Source organism: Podarcis bocagei (assembly GCF_964188305.1).
Source record: "Podarcis bocagei genome assembly, chromosome: 7".
NCBI classification, from domain to species: domain Eukaryota; kingdom Metazoa; phylum Chordata; class Lepidosauria; order Squamata; family Lacertidae; genus Podarcis; species Podarcis bocagei.
The window spans coordinates 60,054,032-60,078,509 of record NC_138132.1 but is presented as its reverse complement, the minus strand read 5'-3'; the positions used below and the strand labels follow the sequence as shown (position 1 = coordinate 60,078,509).

The 24,478-nt window shown below is 45.5% G+C and overlaps 1 protein-coding gene across 1 annotated transcript; it reads right to left on the bottom strand.

Annotated features, from left to right (window-relative positions):
* Positions 1-457: 457 nt before the first annotated feature.
* CBLN1 (cerebellin 1 precursor) lies at positions 458-7,555 on the bottom strand. Its single transcript, XM_081203475.1, has 3 exons — positions 6,815-7,555; positions 6,086-6,205; positions 458-2,197 (listed from the first exon to the last, which is right to left on the bottom strand). Exons 1-3 carry the CDS (start codon positions 7,067-7,069, stop codon positions 2,000-2,002), a joined length of 573 nt encoding a protein of 190 aa, XP_081059601.1. The 5' UTR covers positions 7,070-7,555; the 3' UTR covers positions 458-1,999.
* Between the last annotated feature and the right edge of the window lie 16,923 nt (positions 7,556-24,478).

The window sequence follows — 24,478 nt, the reverse complement described above, 5'->3', positions numbered from 1 at the left end:
CTGCAGTTCCACTTCTCAACTGCATCAAAGGATTCCCTGATAGCTTTCAACCTGTGTGCCCAATGAACAAAACTCACCTTCCTCTTTTGTTCCCATCCCATTTTCCCACAGGCTTTTCAAAAGACTGGCATCTCTGTTTGCTGTATGGAACTATTAACAAGGACACATCCACACATCACCCTCCATCGAGCATAAAATAAAGCATTGCTTATTAAGCCAGAATTAACTGCCCCCCTAGGAGCTAATTAAATTCCTTCTTGGAACCCAGGTTTGGGGAAGGAGGGGGGGGCATTACATTTTAACTCTGTGGCAGCCGGTCTCCATATTATGGCTCCAAATTGAGAAACTGGCTGTTTATATCCAGCTATTGTTTTGATTTATAGATGTCTAGTTAACCTCCAAGTCCGACCTGTGTTATTATTTTTTGTGAACAAGAGTCGGGAGCAGGAGGGCTCTCTACACCCCAATAAATCCATTTGTTTATTCCACTGGTTTTATTTCACATTATGTTTTGATTACAATCAAAAGTATTTTACTTTACCTTGATAATAAAAGTAGTAGTTCTCTTTAGAGTGCTGCAAAATTATCGCATTTACATTTCTGAAAGACTGTAAACAAAATATTACTAGCAAATAATAATACTAGCATTTTAGGTATACCTTGTAAGGGGGTTTCTTTCGCTCTTCCTTTGAAAGCAAGACAGCTTTATAAAACGTAATTTGATTGAGAGAATACATAACAATGATAAAGAGAACAGAGGGGAGAATTTTGTGGGCATTTTCTTGGCGACTGTTCAGGGTAGGGGCTCTCCTCCTCCTCTTCCTCCTACCTTGAGGAACTTGTGCCAATAGAGCAGTATTGTTAAACTGAGAGAGTAGTTACTGAAATTGACACATGAGCCCCAACTTTTAAAAACGGCACATGAAACTATGAGGAAGAACAAGGACTCGAACACTGCTAAAAGGGACTATTTGCACTCTTTGTTTCTGAAGACTGTGCTTTTGTTTTCTCCTGTTTCATATTCAGAATCAGAACAGACAAGTGGAAATGGCAACAAATGGCTGTGATTTGCATATTTCTGCCCCCTCCCCCTTTCATTTTTTTGTTGGTATATCTCTCTTCCTCCTACATCTGGTTAAGATTGTGTTAACTACACCAAGTTGCTTTGTTTCTCATCTAAGGAAAATTAAATTAAATTAAAAACCCCATTTAAACCTTTTTAAAAAACAAAACCTGAAGCCTAAATTAAATTATGTCAATATTCACACTTCTTTTCTGGTTTTTATCTTACAGATTAATTAGTAAAAGTTCAATATACTTTCCGGCATGTAGTTGGGCCACAAATTTACAAGAGCGAAAAACAAGCATCAAAACATCGAGCAGCCTGAAAATTCCACAATCACTCAGAATTACATAGAAATAGTGAAAATCAGGATTTGGCTAGAATAAGTTTGTGTTGATAGTCCTACCCTCCCCAGATTTCCTTACTAGTAGCATCACAGCAGGGTTTGCATTGCACCTCTCAACCATGGCACCCATGTATTCAAAAATACTTTTTTTTAAAACTCAGGGAAAGAGTAAAAAATAGAGATATATAATGTTAAAAACAAACCCAAATTGGCTGTAAAAAGGATGTGTGAAGTAGGTACCATGTAGGAGCTTGCGGGGCCAGTGGGTGGGGTACAATGGTAGCTAATAATATCAGTTAAATTGAGATGTAACATAATTTGGTTTGCAAAATGGGAGAGAGAAAAGAGAAACAATTATTGACGGAGGATGAATTCAAGCGTCTTCTGTTGTCCGGCTGCGCCATTACAGAGATCTTCAGAGCAATGCACACAAACCTAAGTTAAGGGTTTAACTTCTGCAGTTATGTCGATAGTATCCAGAAGCTTTTTGCTGTCCGAGATTCCTTCTATCCAGCTACAAATTCAGGGATTGGTAAGCAGTGCTGAAAGACTTGCTCCTTCCTCCCTTCCTCAGCCAGTCGGCAAGTTGTTTAAAGAGGGAATACTAGAAATCCAGAGAAGGTTGAATATTTCCAACCCCCCATTAAGTTTCCTCTCTCCAGTTTCAAATAAGCTCTGTCTCCTTTCTCCATCTGGATCAGGACCCCGTTGCTGGCGGCTTCGCGAGTGACATCCTGGTCCCCGGCAAAGGCGGAAATCACTGGCCACCCATTCAGCATCAGGCTCACCTGAAAAGCAAGTGAAAGACAAAGTCCCCATCAATGAAAGGAAGAGGAGGCAGCAGGCAAATTCACAGAAATGGCTGGCAGGGGTTTTTTTCCAATTGGAAGCACCTGGTGAAATGAATTTCCCCTCCCTCCATTAATTGTTTATTAGAATTTCTTTCTTTCTTTCACAGGGTTGCAACAAGTGAACATCAGCAGCCCAATCCCATGCAGGTTTACTCAGAGGTGTCCCACTGTGTTCAGTAGGGCTTACTCCCAAGAAAGTGTGCATCAGATTCCAGCCTGAGGCTGCAAAATCTTAGGCATTCAATGGGATGGGAGCTCAATGGGACTTCCTTCTGAGTAGGCATTGCACAAGATTGCAGAGGAAGGGGGGGGGTAATTAGCCAGAATGTTTCCGATAGCATCCCAGACTATATTGTCATGACAAGCATGGAAGGAAACCTTGCTTCTTCAATGCATGAGGAAATCTTATAGGATAAGCCATGTATATCAGCCAAAGACACAAAGGAAAATGGGTGGGTAAATGAAAAGGCTGCAGATCTATGGGCTGGCAGCTGAGTGTTATGATGTCACTCTCCCAAACTTTCTAGGAATGACCTCCAGATAGCATCGTTCCATTTCCTTCTCTCTCTTTTTTGTAGAAAAGGAAAGGTACCGTCCGTTCTGCTGCCAGATCAGATTAATTGTGCTCCTCCAGATTCAGCAGTAGAGAGTGCTTTTGCTTTTCACCACTGCTGTAATTATCCTCGCAACCCCCTCCTTCAAACATTTTTTAGAAATATTACTATATTTAAATGTAAATGCTGCTTGCCTACCCACCCTGGAGAGACCTCAAAGCGCTGTGTGAACAAATAAATATATTACAGCACCACAATTTTTTCTAAAAAAAAATTAAATGTAGATCTGATTATCTAAGGGCAAGTTGCCTGTGAGGAAAATTGAGGCGCTTATGGGGCATGGCTCAAAATCTAGGGTGAAACCCTTTCAGATGGATGCTTCTCTCTCTCTCCCCACACCTCTCAAGAGGGGCTGCTTGTCCTTCAGGAAAACTGGACACACACTCTGCCCTCCCCCCAAAACCTCAGAGACTGAAGAAAGAGATAAAGGCATTCAAGCTCTGGCTAGCATCTCTGAAGTTCATCAAGGGGGGCAGCTTATCCATTTGTGAAGCAGCAAAGATGCTGAATCCCTGACAGAGCCAATCTGCATCCTACTGAGCGGGAGCCTTCTGCCTGCCTAAGCAAGGGAGATAGTGGGTTTTATCCAGCTCCTTCAGATACAACCACAGCAAACAACACAGCCACCAGTAATTAGAGATGGACATAAAAGCATAGATCGATCAGCTGTCCATCTTGGCATTGTGACAGTGACTGATAGCTTTTGAAGCTGATTTAAGAGTGGATCTAAATTTATACAGAATAAAGCATTGCTCAAATTATGGCGGAGGGGGCCCCCTCTCACCCAACTCTCCTAATTTTTTATCCAGGCCATAATTCACCACCACCACCCTACGCCTCTTCAGCTGCCTAAAAACAGTAACTGAGAGGTCATCACAAAAGGAAAGTGGGGCAGCCCGCCTTCATTCCTCCTTAAACAGAGCAGTCCTAGCCGTAGATGTAGAAATCAGATAGCCACAAAGACTCAGTTAGGGCTTTCTAAAGCAGAAATTGTAGATCTATTGAAAAAAAATGTATTTGCACACTTTTACATATATACGGACTCACCTACTCTTACCAGAATAAACCTACTGGAATTAATGGACCCAAGCGGGTAACTACACAAAATACGATGAGAAGGTTATGTTTTCTGTATGGCACACATATTTTTGGCTAAATGTGTTGGCCTAAAATCCACCGAACTCAGAAAGAGCTAGGGAAAAACTGCAAAGGATCACCCAAGTCATTCAAAAATAGATTCAGGCATAGATCTTGACCTATAGCTAGAAACATGGACAAATACAGTCTAAATATTAATAACAGAAATGTATTCCTGAGAAACGGTTTAGGAATCCAATCTGATCACTGCACAGTATTCAGGCTGTTGGATACATATCCCATTTTACTCCACACCAATAAGAGCCTGTGGACAGGCAATGCCCTTGTTCAGATGACTCATTCAGACCAATCCCCATGATGTTATGAAAGTGGGAGCAGTGTAATATTGGGGAAACATGCAACCAGATAACTCAGTCATGTTGGCCCATGGGAGGGGAGATTCCTTGTTCTGTCAACCTTCATTCAGCTAATAAACCCCCAAACGGATCTGCTGAGAACTTCTGAAAGGTCTAAAATGCCCAGCCCATCAGCAGAAAGGCCAATCCCACCCCCCACCTGATAAGGTACTTCTAGGATAAATAAGATAGAGGCGACTCCCAATCCATTGGAGAAAGACAGTTTCAATTTCAGCCCTGTGAGCAAGTCCCCATCCTAAATTACTACAGTGAGACTGACAGGTTGTAAAGTAAGGATTATGACATATAAAACTTTATGTAGCATGTGGGCAGCAGTTAGTATTGGGGGAAGAAGCAGGAATGTGGATTTCTGAAGCACAAATGGAATAAAAAAAATCACCCAAGACACACAACATGACACTTTAAAGAGGGTATTAAACTGAGCAAGGTAGAAAACCATTCTTTATATCTCTATCTAGAAAATTAAATAAGTTGGTCTTCAGAAGTAGTTTTGTTTTCTGAACTTGCTTTCATCCCCAACCTCCTTTTTATTATTAGAATTTGCCCCCCTCCACTGAATGTGACTTAGATGTTTTGCAGGGTTAATAATTTTACATGTTTAGTCTAAATTCAGACATACAGATTTTCCATATTTTTAAGCCTAATCCTTCAGACAGTCACAGACCACAAAGGGAGTGGAATGCAAGGGGGGGCACAATATTAGATAAAAAGAAAGCTATTGGTGTGGGGGGGGGTCGGTTTGATCATCCTGCACAAGTTTGTATGGGATGCAGATTCAAATCCCTTCTTAGCCATGAAGCATCCTGGGTGACCTTGGGCCAACAAACAAACCTTGCAGGGTTGCTGTGATAATATTAACAGTGTGGTGGTGGTGGAAGAACCAGGTACACTGCCTTCAGCTGCTGGGAGGAAAGATGGGGCAGAAATGGGGAAAAAACAAAACCCAAACTGTTTTTGAATTGCACTCTTTATAGCAATCTGATCATCATGCCTGCTTTTATTCCATGGGGTTTATTTCCAAGTAAACATGCTCTGGGTTGCATCCTTGGTTGGTAGCATCAATACCATGAATGGGGAGATGGGAAAACATTCTGATTTGCTCACTTTGATTGTGGCATTCTGGATTTTGTTTGGAAGGCTGGGCCCTGATTATGAAGGGCATTGATGCTCAATGAGATTTTTGTATGCCCGATTACATAGAATCACATTTTCTCTGCTGTTTGCTGTTGGAGTGCCTCTGGATTTAATTGTTATGCGTACACGGGGGGGGGGATTTGCCCCTTCCTTGTCCTACTTCATTTCGTTCTGAATTTTAAAGACACAAGAAAGTTATTTGAAAGGTGGGGAGGGCTATAGCATCCGCTTTGCAAGCAGAAGGTCCAGGTTCCTTAGGTAAGGATGGAAAAGACGCCCTCCCCATATCAAATCCTGCAGAGCTACTGCTAGTCTGGGTAGCTAAATAGACACATGGTTCTGTACAAAACCCAGTATTAAAAGTTTGATCAGGAGGCCTTGATCCTCTGCATGTTGTTCCCAAGTAAGCCCTGCTAAGTTCCGTGGAACTTATCCCACCTTATAATGCATGCAGCAGTTGGAGTAAGACACAGGCACACACACACACACACACACACAGATGCTCACACAATCTTGCATGCCACAAAGGGCAAGTGTCTCAAGCAAAACCAGCATTCTCTGACCTGGATGGTTTGCCTGTTGTACACTTTGACTACGTGAAAATTAAAGCCGTAGATCCCCTTTCGGGGCGCGATGAAAGTGCTCCGCTCAGAGTCAAAGTTCAGTCCGATATTCACTAGTACCTACAAGGGAAAGGCAGAGCAGAGTGAGAAATCAGGGAGAAAGATTGAAAACGCCAGAGGCTGGATGGATCCCCCCGGAAACGTGGCCATCTGTCGCCGGCTCAGATTAAGTTTTTTTTTTCCTTTAAAGAGGCACGGAAGGAGGCACTCCAGAGTGAGAAACACACCCGTCCCTCTCCCTAGAATCTGGACCGCGAACCACATCTGGAGACGCCACGCGGTCCCTCCTCGCCTGCGGATTTCTTACTAGAACATGGAGCCAGCCCAGCCAGTAAAAGCTCTTACCCCACCCCACGATCACGCGCTCTCCCCACTCCCCTCCACTAAAGTTTCCACGGGCAATTCGAAATCTCTTCGGGGAACATCTAAAGACGGTGGCTTACAACCGTCTATGCACCCGGGATGGATCTGCGGACGGCTCAGAGGGTATTTTCTTGGGTGGGGGGAATGGAAAGAGGGGCAATTGCTCCAAAGCCAGCGCCCCTTCCCTCTACCACACCCACTCATGCCCTCCACGCACTCACCCCGAGAACACCCCCTTTCACGCTCCCTTATCAGCAAAGAGCAAAACCCTACCGACGCCCTCCGGTTTCCTGCGGGGTCTCTCACCTGGTCGAAGTAAATGATCATGGTCCTGTTGCTCATCTCCGACGGCTCGTGGTTGGTGCTGCGGATGGCCGAAAAGGCCACCTTGGCGCTGCCCGAGCGCACCGAGATGCCCAGCGCCGTGCCCGTCGGGTCCGAGGCCGGGTTGGAGTCGCACACCACCAGGCACTTGCCCTCCAGGATGATGGGCTCCGTCTCGTTCTGCCCCATCGCCACCCCGGCCAGCCAAGCCAAGCCCAGCAGCTCCAGCGCCAGCATCGCGCCGCCGCGTCCCAGGCGGGTCCGCCTGCCGCTTCGTCTCGCCCGCCTCCTCCGATCCCCCCAGTAGGGACAACGCTGCTAGGCGGCCAGCAGATCCAGCTTCCCCGAAGGGGCGGACGGACCGGCGGCTCCTTAGCCTGATCCTCCCTCCTCCTTCCTCTTCTTTCCCCCAGCCGCCTCGGGCTTCTCTCGAGCCTTCCCGAGAGCCCGGCTGCCCCCTAAGCCGGCCGCCTGGCTCTATTCCTCGCAAGCCCCTCGACGTGCTGGAAGAAGCAGCGGCGGCGGCGGCGGCGGCGGCAGCTGCGGCATCGGCAGCCCCTGGCAAGGCTCAGGAGCGCTCGAATGCATAGCGCAAGGAGGGGAGGGGGAGAAGAAGGGCGCGCGCGCCGCAGCCCAGCCCCAGCGCCGCCCGCCTGCTCGCTCTCTTCCTCGCTCGCAGTGGCCAAGGCAAGCTCCCCTCCGCCGCTGCCGTCTCCGAAGCACACAAAAGGCGCCGCCGCGCCGCGCTCCCACCCCACCAACCCGAGCCTGGCGTCAGCGCCGGCCACTCCCAGCGCTGGCGACGCCCGCGGCCAATGGCAGGCGGGCGCGCTCGCCGCCAGCCAATGGGTGCCCGGTCCGTCTCTTTCAGCACCCCCCTCCTCCCCGAAGGCGGAGGCTTTCGGGTGATTAGGTGGTCAGGAGCAGGTGGAGAGAAGGAGCGAGAGATGGCGAGCGCGGTGGATGGTGGTGGGGACGGACGGCGCCCGCGCTTGGGCAAAGTCTGGCGGGGAAAGAGGGGGGTCCGCTGCCTCTCGCTCAGGGGCCGCACAGGTAAGGAGAACACGGAGGGAGCCGCGTGGACAGGGCATAGGGACCCAGGAAAGGGCGCCCTCCGTGTCCTTGCGCGCTTTTCGACGGGGCGGCGCTCCTGGCGCAGGGGTGCACGAACTCCGGGGGCTCTGGCAGAGAGAGAGGGGAGGTGAGGGTGGGGGGAAATGAGGTTTCTTGCAGCCTCTACGTGGGAGAGAACGACCGTGCCCCGTCGGAGAGGGTCTTTAGCAGGCGGGGAAGCTCCATCCTATGGGGTAGCTTCAGCTGGTCAGGCGCAGGAAGAGGAGGAATAGGTGGGGTCTCGGGTGGGCGTGGAAGTCCGTGGGATGACGGGGGCAGGACAGCACGTGCTCAGGGCCAGAGCTTTAGAAGCCCCACTTACCGCGAAGGTGATGGTGCCACCTCCCTTATATAATTTGAAATAAAACCGTGAAATAAAATACTATTTTTGTTAACCTACGTTAGTAGGACGCCCTCTGCTTTCAATGGGGGCAAGTAATCAAAAGGGAAAATAACAATAGGGGTGAAAGTGTGGAGTGGAGTGGAAGGAAGTCTAACAAAGTTCTGATTTTCCCCATGATGGATTGGATCCTTAAAAAAAAAAAGTCAAATGTCAAACACTTTTTGTCTTTAAAATCTCTTTTGGTGGCTTTGATTTACAAGTGCGTAGCCTGCCTATTGGGTAATCCAGCACTGCATGTGTTGGTGCTCAGGAGGAGGCTGGGTGCTTGGGAGGGCAAAAAGTGAGACAGACAGATGGCTGCAGTGATCTCCCTAAAAGGAGAGATCCTGCCCAGCATAAAGGCCAGGGGGTTGGCTAGGATTACCAGCCAGTGAGGTAAAAGAACACTGTACATGCTCTGAGGCTCTGTCTTAACTTTGCCTGTCCCAGGACTGCACCCTAGAGAGTGCTAAAGGGGAACTCTGATGTGTCCAGGCTCAAATGAAGCGCCACATCATAGATCTGAACAGGCCAATTTTCTTCATTGGTGGTTTTGAGGACCAGACAAGGTTGGGGTGGACATGTGTGACAGCAAGGAGGTGCAAGTATAGCGTGTAGGTTTGCCAGGGATGGGACAGGAAGCAAAGACAGAGAAATGGGTGGATATTGGGGTTTGTATGTCATTGACACAAGCTCTTGAAAGGCTCCTAGGAATCACATCAGTGTGTCATGTCATTGAAGAATATTACCCAAGTGCAGTGTGGGTAAGGAGGAAGTAGGGAAGAGCTCATTCAATGTGCTCTTTGGGCACATTTTAAGTAATTGAACAATGCTGGACTACAACTCCCATCATCCCTCACCATTGACCATGCTTGCTGCAGCTGATGGGAGTTGCACTCCAGCAGCATCCAGAGGGCCACAGGTTCCCTATTGCTGGTGTAGGGACTGGTTCATGCATGCAAGTATGCCACACCTGACATCAAATGATGAAGGGGTGTGTGGAATGGTCTTCAGCGCATGCAGTATAATGTGGGAGACAAATATTTGCAAGTCCAGTTTTGTTGATATCTCAACACATAAACTGGGTGATGTATTGTGGGGTTGGTTTCATCTTATGCAGTCAGCTAACATGCACAATATGCTGGTGGCTAGACACTCAACCACGTGGCCTCTTGTCCCTCTTGGCTTATTACTTGTAGTAGGGATTTGACTGGTTGGGTCTAGACTGCATGGCCAAACTTGGCCCTCCAGCTGTTTTGGGACTACAGTTCCCATCATCCCTGACCACTGTTCCTGTTAGCTAGGGATGATGGGAGTTGTAGTCCCAAAACAGCTGGAGGGCCAAGTTTGGCCATGCCTGGTCTAGAGTGTGGTTAACACTTCATTCTGTAACCTTGAAAGAGGTGGTAATGTGACCACTGCTAAAGAAACCAGCCCTGGACTCCTTGGACTGGAATAAGTACCAAACAGTTGCAAATATCATCTCTGGGGAGAAGGTGATGGAGAGAGTTGTGGTGGGGCAGCTGCTAGCATTCTTGGATGGCATGGATTATTTAGATCCACTGAGTCACCCATGGTCACCCTGTCAGATTACCTTTGCAGAGAGCCGGGATAGGGGAATGTGACCTTGCTCTGCTTCTCTCTCTCTTGGCAACTTTTGATACCATTGACCATGATGCCCACCTGGACTAGCTCTGTGGAATGGGAATTGGGGTCACTGTGTTACAGCTGTTCCTGTCCTACCTATGGAGTCCAGAGAGTGGCACAGGGAAAGTGATTTTCAGCCCCCCAGCAGTTGCACTACGGGGTGCCAGGGCACTATTCTATGCCCATTGCTATTTATTATCTACATGAAACTGGGATAGGTTATTAAGCATTTTGGGGCAAGGTGCCATCATTACGCTGATGACACTCAACCCTATTTCTCCAAAATATCTGGATCAAGAGAGGCTGAGCAGGCCCTGGACTGGTGCCTAGATGCAGTGGTGGGATGGAAGAGGGAAAATAAGCTGAGCTTGAATTCTGGCAAAATAGATGCACTGTGGGCAAGTAGGTCCCATGTCCAAGAAATAAGTCACTGGATGGAGTTGCACAGTTTGTGTGGGCTTTTGGACCTGGCTCAGTAACCAGGGAACCACGTAGCCTTAGTGGCTAGGAGCCCCTTATACAAATTCCTGTTTCTGGACTGGGAGAGCTTGACCACAAGACTGGATTACTGCAGTGCGATTCATCTGGGGCTTCCCTTGTGCTTAATTCAGATGCTGCAGCTAGTGAATAATGCCACAGCACAGCTTCTAGCTGGGGTAAGACCCTGTCAGGATATATGCTTCTGCTCAGAGATCTGCACAAGTTGTTCATTTGCTACCACACCAAGTTCAAGGTGTTGCGAATAGTATGTAAACAGCTTGGGACCAGTTCAGTTGCAAGATTACTTGACTCTGTGTTTGCCCACCCAACTGCTTTGATCTGCAGAAGTGGCACAGTTACAGGTGGCACATAATACTTGTTCTGCAGTTGTAAGAAACTTATATTTTAGTGTGGCAGCACCTAAACTTTGGAACTCCCTACTTATTGACACCAGGCAGGCTCCTTTACATGCATATTTAGACATGTAGAAGTTGCATGCATTTTAATTCTAATTACCTTGTCTTGAACTTTTTTTTTTGGTAACCTGTTTAGAAGTTTTCTTACAACCAAGTGGTATATAAATTTTGTTTTTTAAAAAATGCAGCAATGACAATCTGCAGGACCAGTTCAGTTTATCACTTGATGTAATTGAGCCAGACCATTTATGCCCAGGTGTGTGTGTGTGACGAATTGTGGTCTAAATTCATGCCTACTGCAACGTTGTGGGAGTTCAGAAGACTTTCACTGGAAATCAGTTGCGTATTCCACAGCAGGAAGGATCTTTTGAGTCCTGCACACACACATGAATACACCTTTCCCCCCTTATCCATTTAATGTACAAAAATTACAGGTGTTGGTTTGGTAGGGTAAAATAAAATAAAATGCAAAAGTTATATGAGGGTTATACTTTATTGCCGTCCTGTAATAATTTTATTGGAACCAACTGATAAAAGTTGTAAAAACAGTGAGCAGGGTTTCAGGTTCCCCAGAATGCTTCTTCCATTTAAAAGTTAGAACTAAGCCACAATGACAAAAGGGGCGGAGAGATGAAAGGCTCAGCTTGGTGGAAAGTCCATAATCTGCAATTCATAACACTTTATAAATAAAACCTTTTTATTATTAAAACAGATAACAATATAGATTGCAAAAACAAAAAAATTATATATTAATGAACATAATATATTTAGGTTTATTAAGATTATGTTTTGCCTCCTGCTAAAGAGTCCAGAAGCAATATACAATACATTAATTCTCCAATACAGTGTCATCTTCTCATTATGCAGGCTTAATTAAGTTGAATCAAGCCGGGTGCAAAACAGACTCCAGGTTGCTGCAAGAGCTCCCGGGTCAAGGAAGCAACATCGATACACTCTTTAAAAATATGAAAGCTCACAGTTATTTGGGTCTGTGTTTAGCAGCCCTTCCAGGCATCCTTTTTATTATTCATTATGATTTGAACTTGTCGTGCTATTGGGGTAGTCATATGTAATGGTGTTTTCACTACTGTGTGCACCTGCAAAAGCTTTGGGGTAGTCTCACTCCTTCATTTCTAAGTAGTGCACACCCTGAACCTTCCTGCTGAAATCCTGCAACTTTCATACCACCGTTGTCCTGCTTTTGCTGTGCTATAGACCCTCCAGAAAGCAATAATGTGGTAGCACTGGGGAATCGGAACAGCCAATAAAGCAGAATAAATTCACCAGTAATGCACTACTGATGCGTCAATAACATGTTGCAAAAATACATCTAGGCAAAATCACCCCACGTATTGCAGGTGGAGAGATGTGGCCATCTAATGAGGTCAGGGACACTGGGATAGATCAGTCAGCAGAACATGTGACTCTTTATCTCAGGGCTGTGGGTTTGAGTCCCACATTGGGTGAAAGATACCTGCATTGCAGGGGGTTGGACTAGATGACCCTTGTGGTCCCTTCCAACTCTACAATTCCATGATTCTGTAATGTGATTTTGCCCAGATGTATTTTTGCAAGCCAATTTTTCATAATATACTGCATTTTTGCATGCTATTTTCACAAATATAGGCATTTATATACATATACACTTTACCATTGCGTATCCATTTTTCTACATAGAACTTGATTAGTGAACTGCATTGCAAAATTGAGAGAAGCATGACTTTCAAAGGACGTCTGTGTTTCAGCACATCTGTTGTTTCAGAAAGCACAAATTAGCTCTGCCTTTTAATGTGAAGTGTATTAAATTTCTACCCTGTCCCTCAGTAGAACTTAGGTGGCCCAGCTAAGCATGTATGTATAGGGTTGCATTTTGAGACCTCGGTCATAACTAAATTTTGCTGAATCATGTCCAGAGCATCATGGAAGAGTTTCCTCAGGTGAGATGCTTTGAAAAAGTACCAGGCGTTCCTTGGACTTAAGACATTTTTGCTGGTGGTAAAGTTGGATCTTCATTTGCTGGTTTCATGTTATTAGGCATTAAGTGTTCCCCTCTTAATTTTGAGTGCTGCTCAGACTGGAACATATTTGTAGTCAGGACTGCATAAGCTCAAAAATTGCTTTCTATAGATAGGTTATTGCCAGCATTGATTTTGAACTGGGCGGCACAAAATTGCAACCTGGTGTCGCAAACAAAAATAGATTCACTGTTCTATTGGAATTAAACTGTCAGGCGAGTGTAACCTTTTCACCATCTGACAGTCGCAGAGACTCTGGTTTTCCAACTGCAAAAGATTTTTTAAAAAAACAAAACCATTTTTTATATATACACAATTCAGCAAAGACCTTATAACTGAGATTTAATGATAATGGGCAAAACTAAATTGTTTTAGTTTATGAATGAAGCCACATTTCTTCATAGAGACTTGACATGCACTTATCTAATTCAGTATGCCTGTTTGTGACCATGTGGCCATTGATGTAAATAAAGATATCCTGGGTCTGAGGTTGAGAGGAGAGGTAATCAAAAGAGTTTATATAAAAGCATTCAACCTTTTCAATTCCAGAATCCTCATTTTAGCCAAACAGCAGCCTGGGGCCCTCTTTATACTTTCCCACATATGTTGACCTCACCCATTCAGTTCTCCCCCACTTCTTGTCTAAAAAATGTCAAAGAAAAGAAAAAAGCCTACAAGTTAAAGATCTATGGGGAATGGTACTAAATATACACCACCAGAATGTAGGGGGCACTAAACTTACCGAAGCCAATACTTATCTGTATATAAAACCAGTCTCTCAGTATGATATGCAGGAGATGCATATCACCTCCACACCAGTTTCTGCTTCTAGATTGGTCCAAGAGGCCTTGTTGTATTGCAGTATTTACGACTGAGCTGTAGACAAGGAAAGACACAGTCCAACTCCTGTGTCTGTCATGACTTGACCTAGGCAAGCCAACATCTCACCTTAAGCTTCCCATCTGTGATATGAAGATGATATTGGGCCTACCTTACAGGTTTGTTGTTGTTACCAAGCTTTTACAATGGAGTAATAAAATAGAAAGCCTGTGATATGCACCTTGCCGCAAGGAAATTTGTTAGTCCAATATACAACCAATAGTTTCCAAACATTCTCAAAATAGAATTCAGTTTGTTTCCTTACCAACAATTGTTTTAGAAATCATTTAGGAACAGTAACTAATTATGCTTGAGAAATGGCCTCTTCCTAATGAACCAGGTTTTGAATGGTCTTTCCTTGCTTTCAGTACAGACTTTGAAGAGTGTAGTGCAGCAAAAGGGACTTATTGCCTCCTGCTATTGCCGGACTCTGTCTTCCATCATCTTTGACTATTGGCCATGCTTGCTGCGGCTGATGGGAGGTGGAGCCCATCAGCATCCAGGTGGAGGAGGGGGTGGCCCATAGCTTGCATCTCGAAGATGGACCTAGAATATATGGCACTAGTAGCTTGTTGGGCTTTTCCAACCTTGCTGATTGCTAGCACTGTCCATGCTTTGAAAACACTCAGCGGTATAGCTAGCTGCTCGGGTGCCTGGTGCGGGAGCGTGTCCTGCAGCCGGGGACAGGGTGATCCACCCATTGGGGCAGGGCAAGCCTCTCCGATGCCTGGATCCTCTCCGACACCTCCCCCTCAGCTGTAGGGCGGCTGAGGGAGAGGCAGTAGGCAAACGCAAGTTCCACGCTCCCGTTTCAGGCAGCATGGAACCTGCAGGTGCCCAAGCCACCACGTCACTCCTAAAAAGTTTTGTGAGCCCAGGTGTTGTTGTTTTTTTTAAAAAAAACTCATTTTGTCACACACACCCCAGTGATGACACCCGGGGTGAACCGCACCCCACTTCTTCCACCACTGAAAACACTGAGAGACAGGCTTGGGCTCATCTCAGCTATCTGCCAATCTCCCATTCCCACCACCCTTCTGAGTAATACCCCTCCCCACCTCCTCACTATATAGAAGGATCTGGCAACTTCTGTTTCAGTGTATCTGAAGAAGTGTGCATGCACACGAAAGCTCATACCAAGAACTAACTTAGTTGGTCTTTAAGGTGCTACTGGAAGGAATTTTTTTATTTTAACACTGAGAGAGTAAGACTAAGCCATGATGCATGATATGGTAGAGTTGTCAAAAAAAGATCTTTTGGTCTTTTCAACCAGTTATCAGTAAACTGACTACAGTGGTACCTCAAGTTAAGAACTTAATTAGTTTTGGAGGTCCGTTTTTAACCTGAAACTGTTCTTAACCTGAGGTACCACTTTAGCTAATGGGGCCTCCCGCTGCCGCCTCACCGCCACCACGCAATTTCTGTTCTCATCCTGAAGCAAAGTTCTTAACATGAGGTACCATTTCTGGGTTAGCAGAGTCTGTAACCTGAAGTGTCTGTAACTTGAGGTTCCACTGTACATTATCATATGTCTGTGTGCTGCAACACTTCCAGTCCAAAGTAGGCAAGAGACATATGGCTGCATATTTCTTTTCCCAAAGGTAGTGGGGGTTTTTTTGTCTCTGATGGGAAGTGAGATTTTTTCCAGTAGGAAAACCAATGGAAAGGGGAGAGCATTCAGCAGCCTTTCCTCTCTTGCCATACCTCCTCTCAAATCCACAGCCTCCTGATGTTGCCTTTTGTTTTGGTTTTTAAAAGCCTGTCAAAAGCATAGAATTGTACAATGTATCTACTTTGGCCATCTGTCAAGATGGCTTTTTATGAGGTTCTTGTGGAAAGGTGACTATTTGTCATTGTGAAATAAAATGCAATAAAAGCGAACAGGATGTAACTTCCACCCTTTTAAGAAAGGGATACTGTCTGTATTGCACTGGTCACCTTGTTTCCAAAGCAGGCACTGCTCTGCCAGACCTATTCCTGAGTCAAACAAGTAACAGTGTCGCCCTGCTGCTCTCCTCGCAAGGCATTCTTCTTCTTCTTCCATAATTTGAAATGCTCATGGGAGCGCTTTCCTTGTGAGCATTTCCTGTCTAAATGTGAATTGGTTTTCCACTTTAACTTCCAACACAAAATATATTGGAAGTATATTGGGTGTTTTGATACCTTTACGGTAGTTTGTGTAATGTGAATGGTGCCACGGACCCCCTAGGTGGGTTACGTGGACCCACTGGGGTCCACAGACGCCCAAAATGAGAACCACTGCCGTAGACAATCATAGTCAGGGTGAATTTCAGTTTAGTCTCTCCCCTCACCTTCTGTTTCCTTGGCACAGACGGCCATGCTTACATCACTTCCTGTGGGCTGTAAGCAGCTCAGCCAAGACATTAGCAGAGTGAATTTGCAGATCTCTGTGTGTCACTTAATTTATGAAGACAGGGTAATGAAACATTTGATGATGCACAGTTGAATATATGAACTGACATCACTGAAGACCACTGCGCTGTTAGGTCCTATATTGGTTGATCTGGGGTAGTTTATTCACACATGCAGGTTATTACTTGATGCTGCAGTCATCAGATGAGCACCCCAAAGGTAGGATTCACCAATGGAACATTTAGAGATGCTGCGGCCAGCCTGCCATAGAGCAAACGCTTGTGTTTGTGTGTGAGCACCAGCATTTGGAGCCTGTCTTATAGATGATTCACACAAGTGAGCCATTCCTGGGGTAGAAGTCATAAATCTGATAAGGCCACTGCTAATCCAACCTAGAGCTCTGTCTGGAATCTAAATATGGCAATTCGTCAGCCCCGGAGTGTGAGCTAAAATTTATGGTGAGTTGTCGTGAGGCACATTTAATTGGACACGAGGAGAAAAAGTGAACATTATACAGAGAAATGCCACTTGTCCATCTAGCCCATGGGGCTAATTAGACCTCCTAGCCTCCTGATTTGGCCTGTGGGGGCATTTTGAGCAGGCCATGCCCACCTGCCCTGCACCTGAAGTCAGATGAAGATGAGCCTGAAGAGGCTTTGCAGGCATCTGCAAGGTCCTGTACACAACAAAGCACTCTCCAGAGTCTAAGTCAGACCTCTTGTTTGAGTTGGATGGGGCAACTTTATGCAGCGGAGGTTGTTCCATTAGGGCAAATGGGGCACCTCCAGCTGCCTTCCTTCTCTCTTAAAACCATTCCAGAAGTTGACCGTCCGTTTAGTCTCAGTGTTGCCCCTTATGGAACTCAGCGGGAAAGAGATTGGGGGTAAAGCTAGAATTATTTGGCTCTGCCTGTCATTTGCTCTTTTGCTCCACCTACTGTTGGCCCCCCTGCCTTCCAACCTACCAGTCACAATGAGCGCCAGCTATCACTAAATATTTACAGGAGTAGGGGAACCATTCTCTGTTATGGGTCACAGCCGAAGCATTGGAATGGAAATCACAGTGTTCACACACTCATCTGCATAGGAATGAGTGTGGGGAGGAGAGAGCTGGAACTTGACTACCGCATGTTCAGCTGAACCAGTGACCAGAGCCTACATACCTACATCATATATGTGTCATGCACTGTCTCCATATGTTCAGAAACCCTGGATGCATGTATGCTCTGTTTGCAGCCTGAACGATATGAATAGATGTCAGGGTAAGGGCCAGTGGGCAGAGCCCCCCCCCCACTGGTTTCTCTGCTAATGAATGTGGCCTCAATCTTTCATATACAGTGGTACCTTGGGTTGCGAACAGGATCCATTCCGGAGGCCTGTTAGCAACATGAAAAGCCCGTAACCTGAAGTGCTGTATCTGCGCAGGTGTGAGACGCAATTTGGTGTTTGTGCGCAAGCGCAATTTAGCGCTTTTGCGCATGTACAAGCGGCGAAACCCAGAAATAACCCTTTCCGGGTTGCTGCGGGATGCAACCAGTAAAAACATAACATGAAGCAAACGTAACATGAGGTATGACCGTTTTTAATAACATTTACTAAGGAAGATTGAGAGGCATAAATTGGAGAATTTCTGACCTATGTGTTGCTGGGTGCATTTTGTTACCCAGATGCTTAAAATTGCTCTCCTCTTCTACATCTCTGCATTTCCCCTTTGCTTACATGTGCACATGTTTGCAGAAATGCTTCTCCCTTTTTAACTCCGTAGATGGAATATTTTCTGGTTCACGATCTTGACTTTGGGCTAAGCTTGAAGTCTTAAGCCTTGGCTTGCATTTGGGGTCAGCGCAGAGTCGCATCTCCCTAGCAGCAGTTCCCAGAGGCTCTGGGCACGAGGCTTTGCAGAATGCCTGGCAAAGTGCACGGGGTGAGGAGGGGGAGTAGAGAATGCCAATTAAAGTGCCCCCCCACATCCCGCTATCCTCAAGTAAGCCAGAAATTGATTGTGCCTTAGTTAAAGAGCAGAGCTAGCGACACACTGCGACGATGGCCCACCACCTTGCAGAATGGTCAGGGGTGCTTGAAATCCCGAGGTTTGAAAGGGCAGTGGAAATGGTAAAGCTCTTTTGGAGTAATTGAAGGCCACATTTTATCCTGTGGAGGCTGGTGTGTTAGGGCAAGTGGGGCACTGTTGCCCCACCAACCTCAGTCTGCACTCAACCAGCTCTCTCCTGCCTGCCTTCTTTTTTAACAACCATCTCCTCACATCATCTCTCCTCTGAAGACGAACCTCTCTCTCTTCACCCTTAGAGAGGAAAATTTGGTACTTCCTATGATCCTTAGGATGCCCTCCCAGGGACTATAGGATTAAAAGATCTACCACAGAAATGAAATTCTGCCAAATTTAGGATTCCAATAGATGTTTGTCCATTTCATCACAGCTTCAGCTGATCGTAACACTCCTCCATTCCATCATTTCTTTTAACTTATCCAATCTCTGCAGCATCCAGATATTTCAGCAGTCATTTCCAAATTGCTGGAGGTTGAGATATCTTCCGGTATTCCCACATCAAGCCCACAATATATCAAGACAGATACCTGGATATTGCTGCAAATCCATAGTTGGTGATTTCACCACACTGGATAAATTATCTTCAGCAACATTATATAATATCTGTTGCCAAAGGCTGTAGCCAAAGGTGGGGAATCTGTAGACCACCAGATGGTGGAGGATTCCAATACCCATCAGCCCCAGCTAGCGTGGTCAATGTGCAGGGATGGTGGGAGTTGAAGTCCAAAACCATATGGAAGGCCACAGGTTCCTTGTCACTGTTCTAGATGCAGTCAATATCCAAATGTCCGTGAAATATTTTGGGGCATGGTGGCACACATTCCCAACTTTTAAATTTGTTCATGGAAAATAACCAGTTAAGATGCACTGTTCCAGAGAAGTAATTCTCAAACGGGGGCTGGGAAACAACAACAAATGCCTAGTGTTGGGACAAGAGTTTTCTTTTCCCATAAACTTAGGATGCTTTTAGCCATATTAAGCTGAAAATTCTGGGGATATATATTTATCATACAGGACAAAACTCTCTCTCCTCCTTTGCATTTTGGAGACCAGGAAGTGAATTTTGATAAAGGGATAAGTTTTCACAGACTCCACTTGGTTCATTGCTCTTTCTGCACATTCATTCCCCACCGTCCCAGTGACAGCCATTTTTCTGGCAAACTGTTAAGGAAAAGTGCAACGACCACTCTCGGAGCATACAGATGGTGTACAGTTTAATCTTGATTATCCAAGAGTGGACCTTTAAACTTTGCTGAGAACCTCACCTCCCTTCCTCTGAAATCTCATGCCCCGGCTCCCGGGACCAATTTGCTCGCTTTCAAATCTTCCTCCACCGCTGTGCTATCGTGAAAAATAGCTGGCGATAACTTTGGGGAAAGGGGGCCAGGAGAACTGCTGACTTGAAATCCGAGGTGAGGGTCCATCATTTACACTAATGAGCTCACTGGTGGGGAATTTGTGAGATGCTCTGCTCTGTTTCTTTTTTAAGAAAAGGAGTAAATCACCTTTAAATAACCACAGGCCTTTTAAGCATGATATATACATGCGTACATACGAGTGGAACCTGCAATGCAACAATCAGCATGACATGTATCTGTTCAGGGAGGCAGGCAGACTCCATTCCGTTCTCCCTGCTGCCACCATCCCAGCTCCCTGGTGTTTGCCCTCCCTCTTTCAACAGTCAACCAGTATTCTGTGTGGGCTGAGCATCTCCAGTCCTTATTAGGCTGCTTATTGCAAGGGGGGGGAGGTTGCCCTTATTTTTTTCCTATAATTTTTGTACTTCTCCAAACCCTTGGGATTCCCCCAAGCCTGGTGATACATCTGTCTTTTGTGTGGCTGATGCCATTTTGGCCACAAAAGGACCCACACTTGGAGAACACTGTCTCGTGAGGGTTTGAGATCTGCTAGCATTTCTCCCAAACCAGATCAGGGGCCTGTGTCCTTCCAGATGTTGTTGCCTACAACTAGGAATGGGAGAGGAATTCAACTCGGGTCTCTTTGGGAGCTGAATGTGTCAAATTCACACTTTCTGAAACAATATGGAAATTGAAGCACAGCTTTCTTGTGAAATTTGCACTTATCTGACTTCTGCTTTGCAGTGTGTCAACCAGACAAGGTTTGCAAAAGGTACATGTGTTAGGGTAAGAGTGTGCATAGAAATGAATACTATATTGTGGGAAATAACACAAAAATGCATTATATGTGGGGAATGTGCTTGCAGAAATGTACATAGTAGTCAAAACCTAATATAAAAATATGTTTATTGGGATAAACGCTAAAATGCTAAGAAATTTTCATGAGGGACTTTTGCAAAATGGGGGTTGGGGGTGGATGGGAATGAGAAACAGAGAGAGCCCAAATGGACAGGTGCTTCCATCCCTAACTACAAATCCCATTATTTTGACCACTGGTCGTTGTGGCATGAGGCTGATGGGAACTGGAATCATAAAGCAATGGGATGGCCAAAGGTACCCTGCCCTGGAACTAGATAGATAGCCCAAAGTCTTCCTGAAACAACTTGGGAATCATAAAATGGTGGAGATTCTCATATCCCTACAATGAACACTTCTTTGGAGAAGCTGTGCTCCCAGGTTTGATTTGGTTCTATTTTCTCTTACTGGCATTTGAGCAATTCTTAAAATCATCACCATCACCACCACACCATCTTTTATCCTGATACCAGAGGTCTGGCATCACAGTTCAGCTCTCTAATGTCAACAGGACAACACAGTTTTGTGGGTTCTCCTTGGCACAGTGCTAATGTAATGCAGATTCTTATCATAAAAGGCCCCCAAACATTTTATCAACATTCATTTAAAATGATCACACGTAGAGGAAATAAAGCATGGTATTTAATGTCACATGGCATTATGAGAACATCATCTCAAAATGGCTGTCATTTCACTTCAGCCGGCCAAAGCGTCTGCTGAATTTATCCAGAGATCTCCACTCAACTGCATATCACTGTCATGTCTATCGGGATAAAAATTTTAAAGGGCTGCAATCCAAGACTCACTTACATGAGGGTAAGTCCTGTTGAACTTAGTGGGGCTTACCTCTGAGTAAACACACCTAGGCATGCACTGCAAAAAGCTTTGAAATGCAGAGTTTCATGATCAAGGATGGGGTAGCCAATGTGATGCCTTGCATATGTTATTGGCCATGCTGGTCAGGGCTGATGGGAGCTGGAACTTGACTATGCCCAGACATCGTATTGGCTATCCCTGTTTGGAGCTAGATCATTGCGTTACAGCATTACATTCTGTGCCCCACAATCTCTTCAATGTTCTTTCTGTGATACTGCAAATTGCTCTATCAAAAGCCAAGAGGCACGAATCAGGTTCCAAGCAACAGGGGAGTTCTGCATGCCTAATGGATTTTCTTGGCCTTATCAATAATACACCACTCTGTGGCATCCTCTGGACCTCACCTATTTGAGTTTCCCATTGTTCCCCCCCCTCCAGCCACCTAGGGATTTTGAGTGATGGATAAGTCCCTGAAAAATGACACCGTATTTAATTATACACACATTTCCATAATTAAATGAAAGAGCTTTTGTTTTCAGACAGATGCACACACAATATCCTCCTCTCCTCTCCTCTCTCCACCTCCATGAAGTTCAGAGCTGTGCAGCCCAGACTTTCTCATTCATGCAAGGGAATAAGCATTTTGCTCATTGTTCAGCAAATCATTAGGAACTGTGTGTTTGGTTGTGTATGCCTGTAGCTGTAATTATGCTCAGCTTTTAGTGAATGCAGGAGTCAGCCAAGCATTGTTGGACAGAGCCATTTGTGGTGACATTGAGCCCTACTGGTACAATACATGTGCAAGCAAACGAAAAGGAGATATTTTGATGGTTGTGTCTAAATTAGCCTTGAGGTCTGTAAGGAAATGCTCATCAAGTCTGCAGCATTTAATTACCAGATCACTGAGCATGTAAATTAGAGAAGTCCCTTACGCTTGCCCTCCACATCCTGTGCACGTATACTCCCTTCCAGTATATCTGTTTTGTTTGGGGGGTGCGCATAGAGTTGACTCCAGAATTTGAGGGGAGGGTCAGAAAATGCACTTTCAATTGGCCCCATTAAACAGAAAGAGATGAGGCATGTAAACTGAGATGCCTTTCTCACGTAACTTGTAGCTACCTTGACTATCATTTGCAAAGTGAGAATGGTGGTTGCTTGGCCACTTTGACAACCTCAATGAATGCCCAACCTCACCACCTTCCAGAGCTGCCCCTGTTTGTTTTTTTTACTCAGGAAGCTGCAAACCTGCATGTTGGGACCAGCGCTCCCATGTTTGGTGCTCTAGACTCTGAGGAGGTCAGTTGCTCTGAGCATTGACCCTGGACGACTCCACACACCCAGAACCTGCCTTCCCCAACATCATTTAGAGAGCCTACTTTGCCACTACTTCACATTGCCACCATCATAGTTTAAGGATTCATACCCAGAAACTACAGTCAGAGTTCTTCCACTCCCATCAGAATCGGCAGTTGCTAAAGCAGGCAAGGCCCCTTGAACTGCAGGAGCCTTTTCCTACTGGAGGTGGGCCTAACCACTTAGAGATTAAACTGCAGCCCTATTTATGTCTTACTTGAGAGTTTTTTGTGTGGCTGAATGCCCCCACCATTTGATTTAAGTATACTACACTGTGTGTTTTGCAGACTGTTACAGTCTAGAGCTTCTTTTCACACCGAGATTGGCAGTTCATGGTCATAGAATCAGAATTGTAGAGTTCAAAGGAACCCTGAGAGCCATCTAGTCCAACCCCCTGCAATTCAGGAATCTCAGCTAAAGCATCCATGACAGATGGCCATCCAGCCTCTGTTTAAAAACCTTCAAGGAAAGAGAGTCCACCGCCTCTCGAGGGAGTCCATTCCACTGTCGAGCAGCTCTCACCATCAGAAAGTTCTTTCTGGTGTTTAGTCAGAATCACCTTTCTTTTAAATGGAATCCAATGGTTTGGGTCCTACCCTCCAGAGCAGCAAAAAACAAGCTTGATCCATCTTCCATGTGACAGCCTTTTAGGTACTGATTTTTGAGTGCATAGCCTCAGTATGGATTGGCTATCAGCTCTTAATTATATCAGGAGAAGTGTTTTCCTCCCATCTGGACCTCTGTGGCCTAAATTCTAACCACACATGAACTAAAGCATTTCTTGTTTAATGTACCATCAAGGTAAGGGAATGAGATCTTGCATTGATTAGATGTGTTTATTGCTGAAAGAATAAATGCCATTTGAGGAATTGTATCCGGTTCTCCTTCATCTTGTAGGTTATGATTACACCTCCAAAGCACTATGGAGAAGTGAATAAATAATAGTTACACAGCAAAGCATGCACAGACCACTTCACAAGAAACTCCATTATTTGCATGCTTTAGACAAGAGAGGGCCACTTGATTTCCCAAACAAGTGTTTGAGCTACTTGATTAACATTGATGGTCCCTAGAAGCAAAGTCTTCTTATGTTACTATAGCATGGGTGGTTAACCTGTGCCCCTCCAACGTTGGTTGGACTCCCATCAGCACCCAGCCAGAATGGCCAATAATCAGGGATTATTGGCAAGAAAGAAGCAGACTCCTAACTTACATGCCAGTCACCCACTACCAAATGGTGTAGACCTGTGGCCCTCCAGATGTTGCTGAACTATAGAACCCATCATTCCTGACCACTGGCCATGCTATCTGGGCCCAATGGGTGTTGTAGCTCAGCAACATCTGGAGGGACACTGGTTCCCCATCCCTGGTGCAGACAGTATAGAGCTGGATGGACCAATGGTCTGATTCAGTACACCAGCCTCTTATGCTCCTATGCCTGCTTGGTGTTCTGTTGGCGGGCAACAAAGGGGAACAGCGACAGCAGCCTGTGCAAAGCTAAACGGCGTCTGTTATGGTTTCAGATTGGATGGGAGACCTTGTGTTGACATTCCTGCATTGCAGGGCGTTAGACTAGATGACCCTCGGGGGTCTCTTCCAAATCTACAATTATATGATTCTTGGATTCTATCTTTGGGGTCACTGCAGGTCTTCGTTCTTTGATTTTAAACTGGGTTTGATGAAAAGGAGCTCTTCAAATATAGGACTGTCCTCTGACTGTCCTTCAGTAGAGGACTGTAATGTAGGACACTTGATCACCCCACGTGAACTTTTCTGATGGAGAGCCCAGATCCTTCCCCTCCACCCTGAAGTACCAATTAGCACTGCAGCAGTCTTGATGGGAGGTGAATCAAGTTTTCTGCCCTGAATCCACTTGTCTTATTTGTTGGCCA

Bases quoted from the DNA above. Each gene is read 5' to 3' on its own strand.
- CBLN1 (XM_081203475.1), bottom strand. From the start codon at position 7,069: ATGCTGGCGCTGGAGCTGCTGGGCTTGGCTTGGCTGGCCGGGGTGGCG. The intron at 6,206-6,814 runs GTGAGAGACCCC...TTTCCCTTGTAG, and splicing joins TGATCATTTACTTCGACCAG to GTACTAGTGAATATCGGACT. The intron at 2,198-6,085 runs GTCAGAGAATGC...CTTGCTTTTCAG, and splicing joins ACAACAGGCAAACCATCCAG to GTGAGCCTGATGCTGAATGG.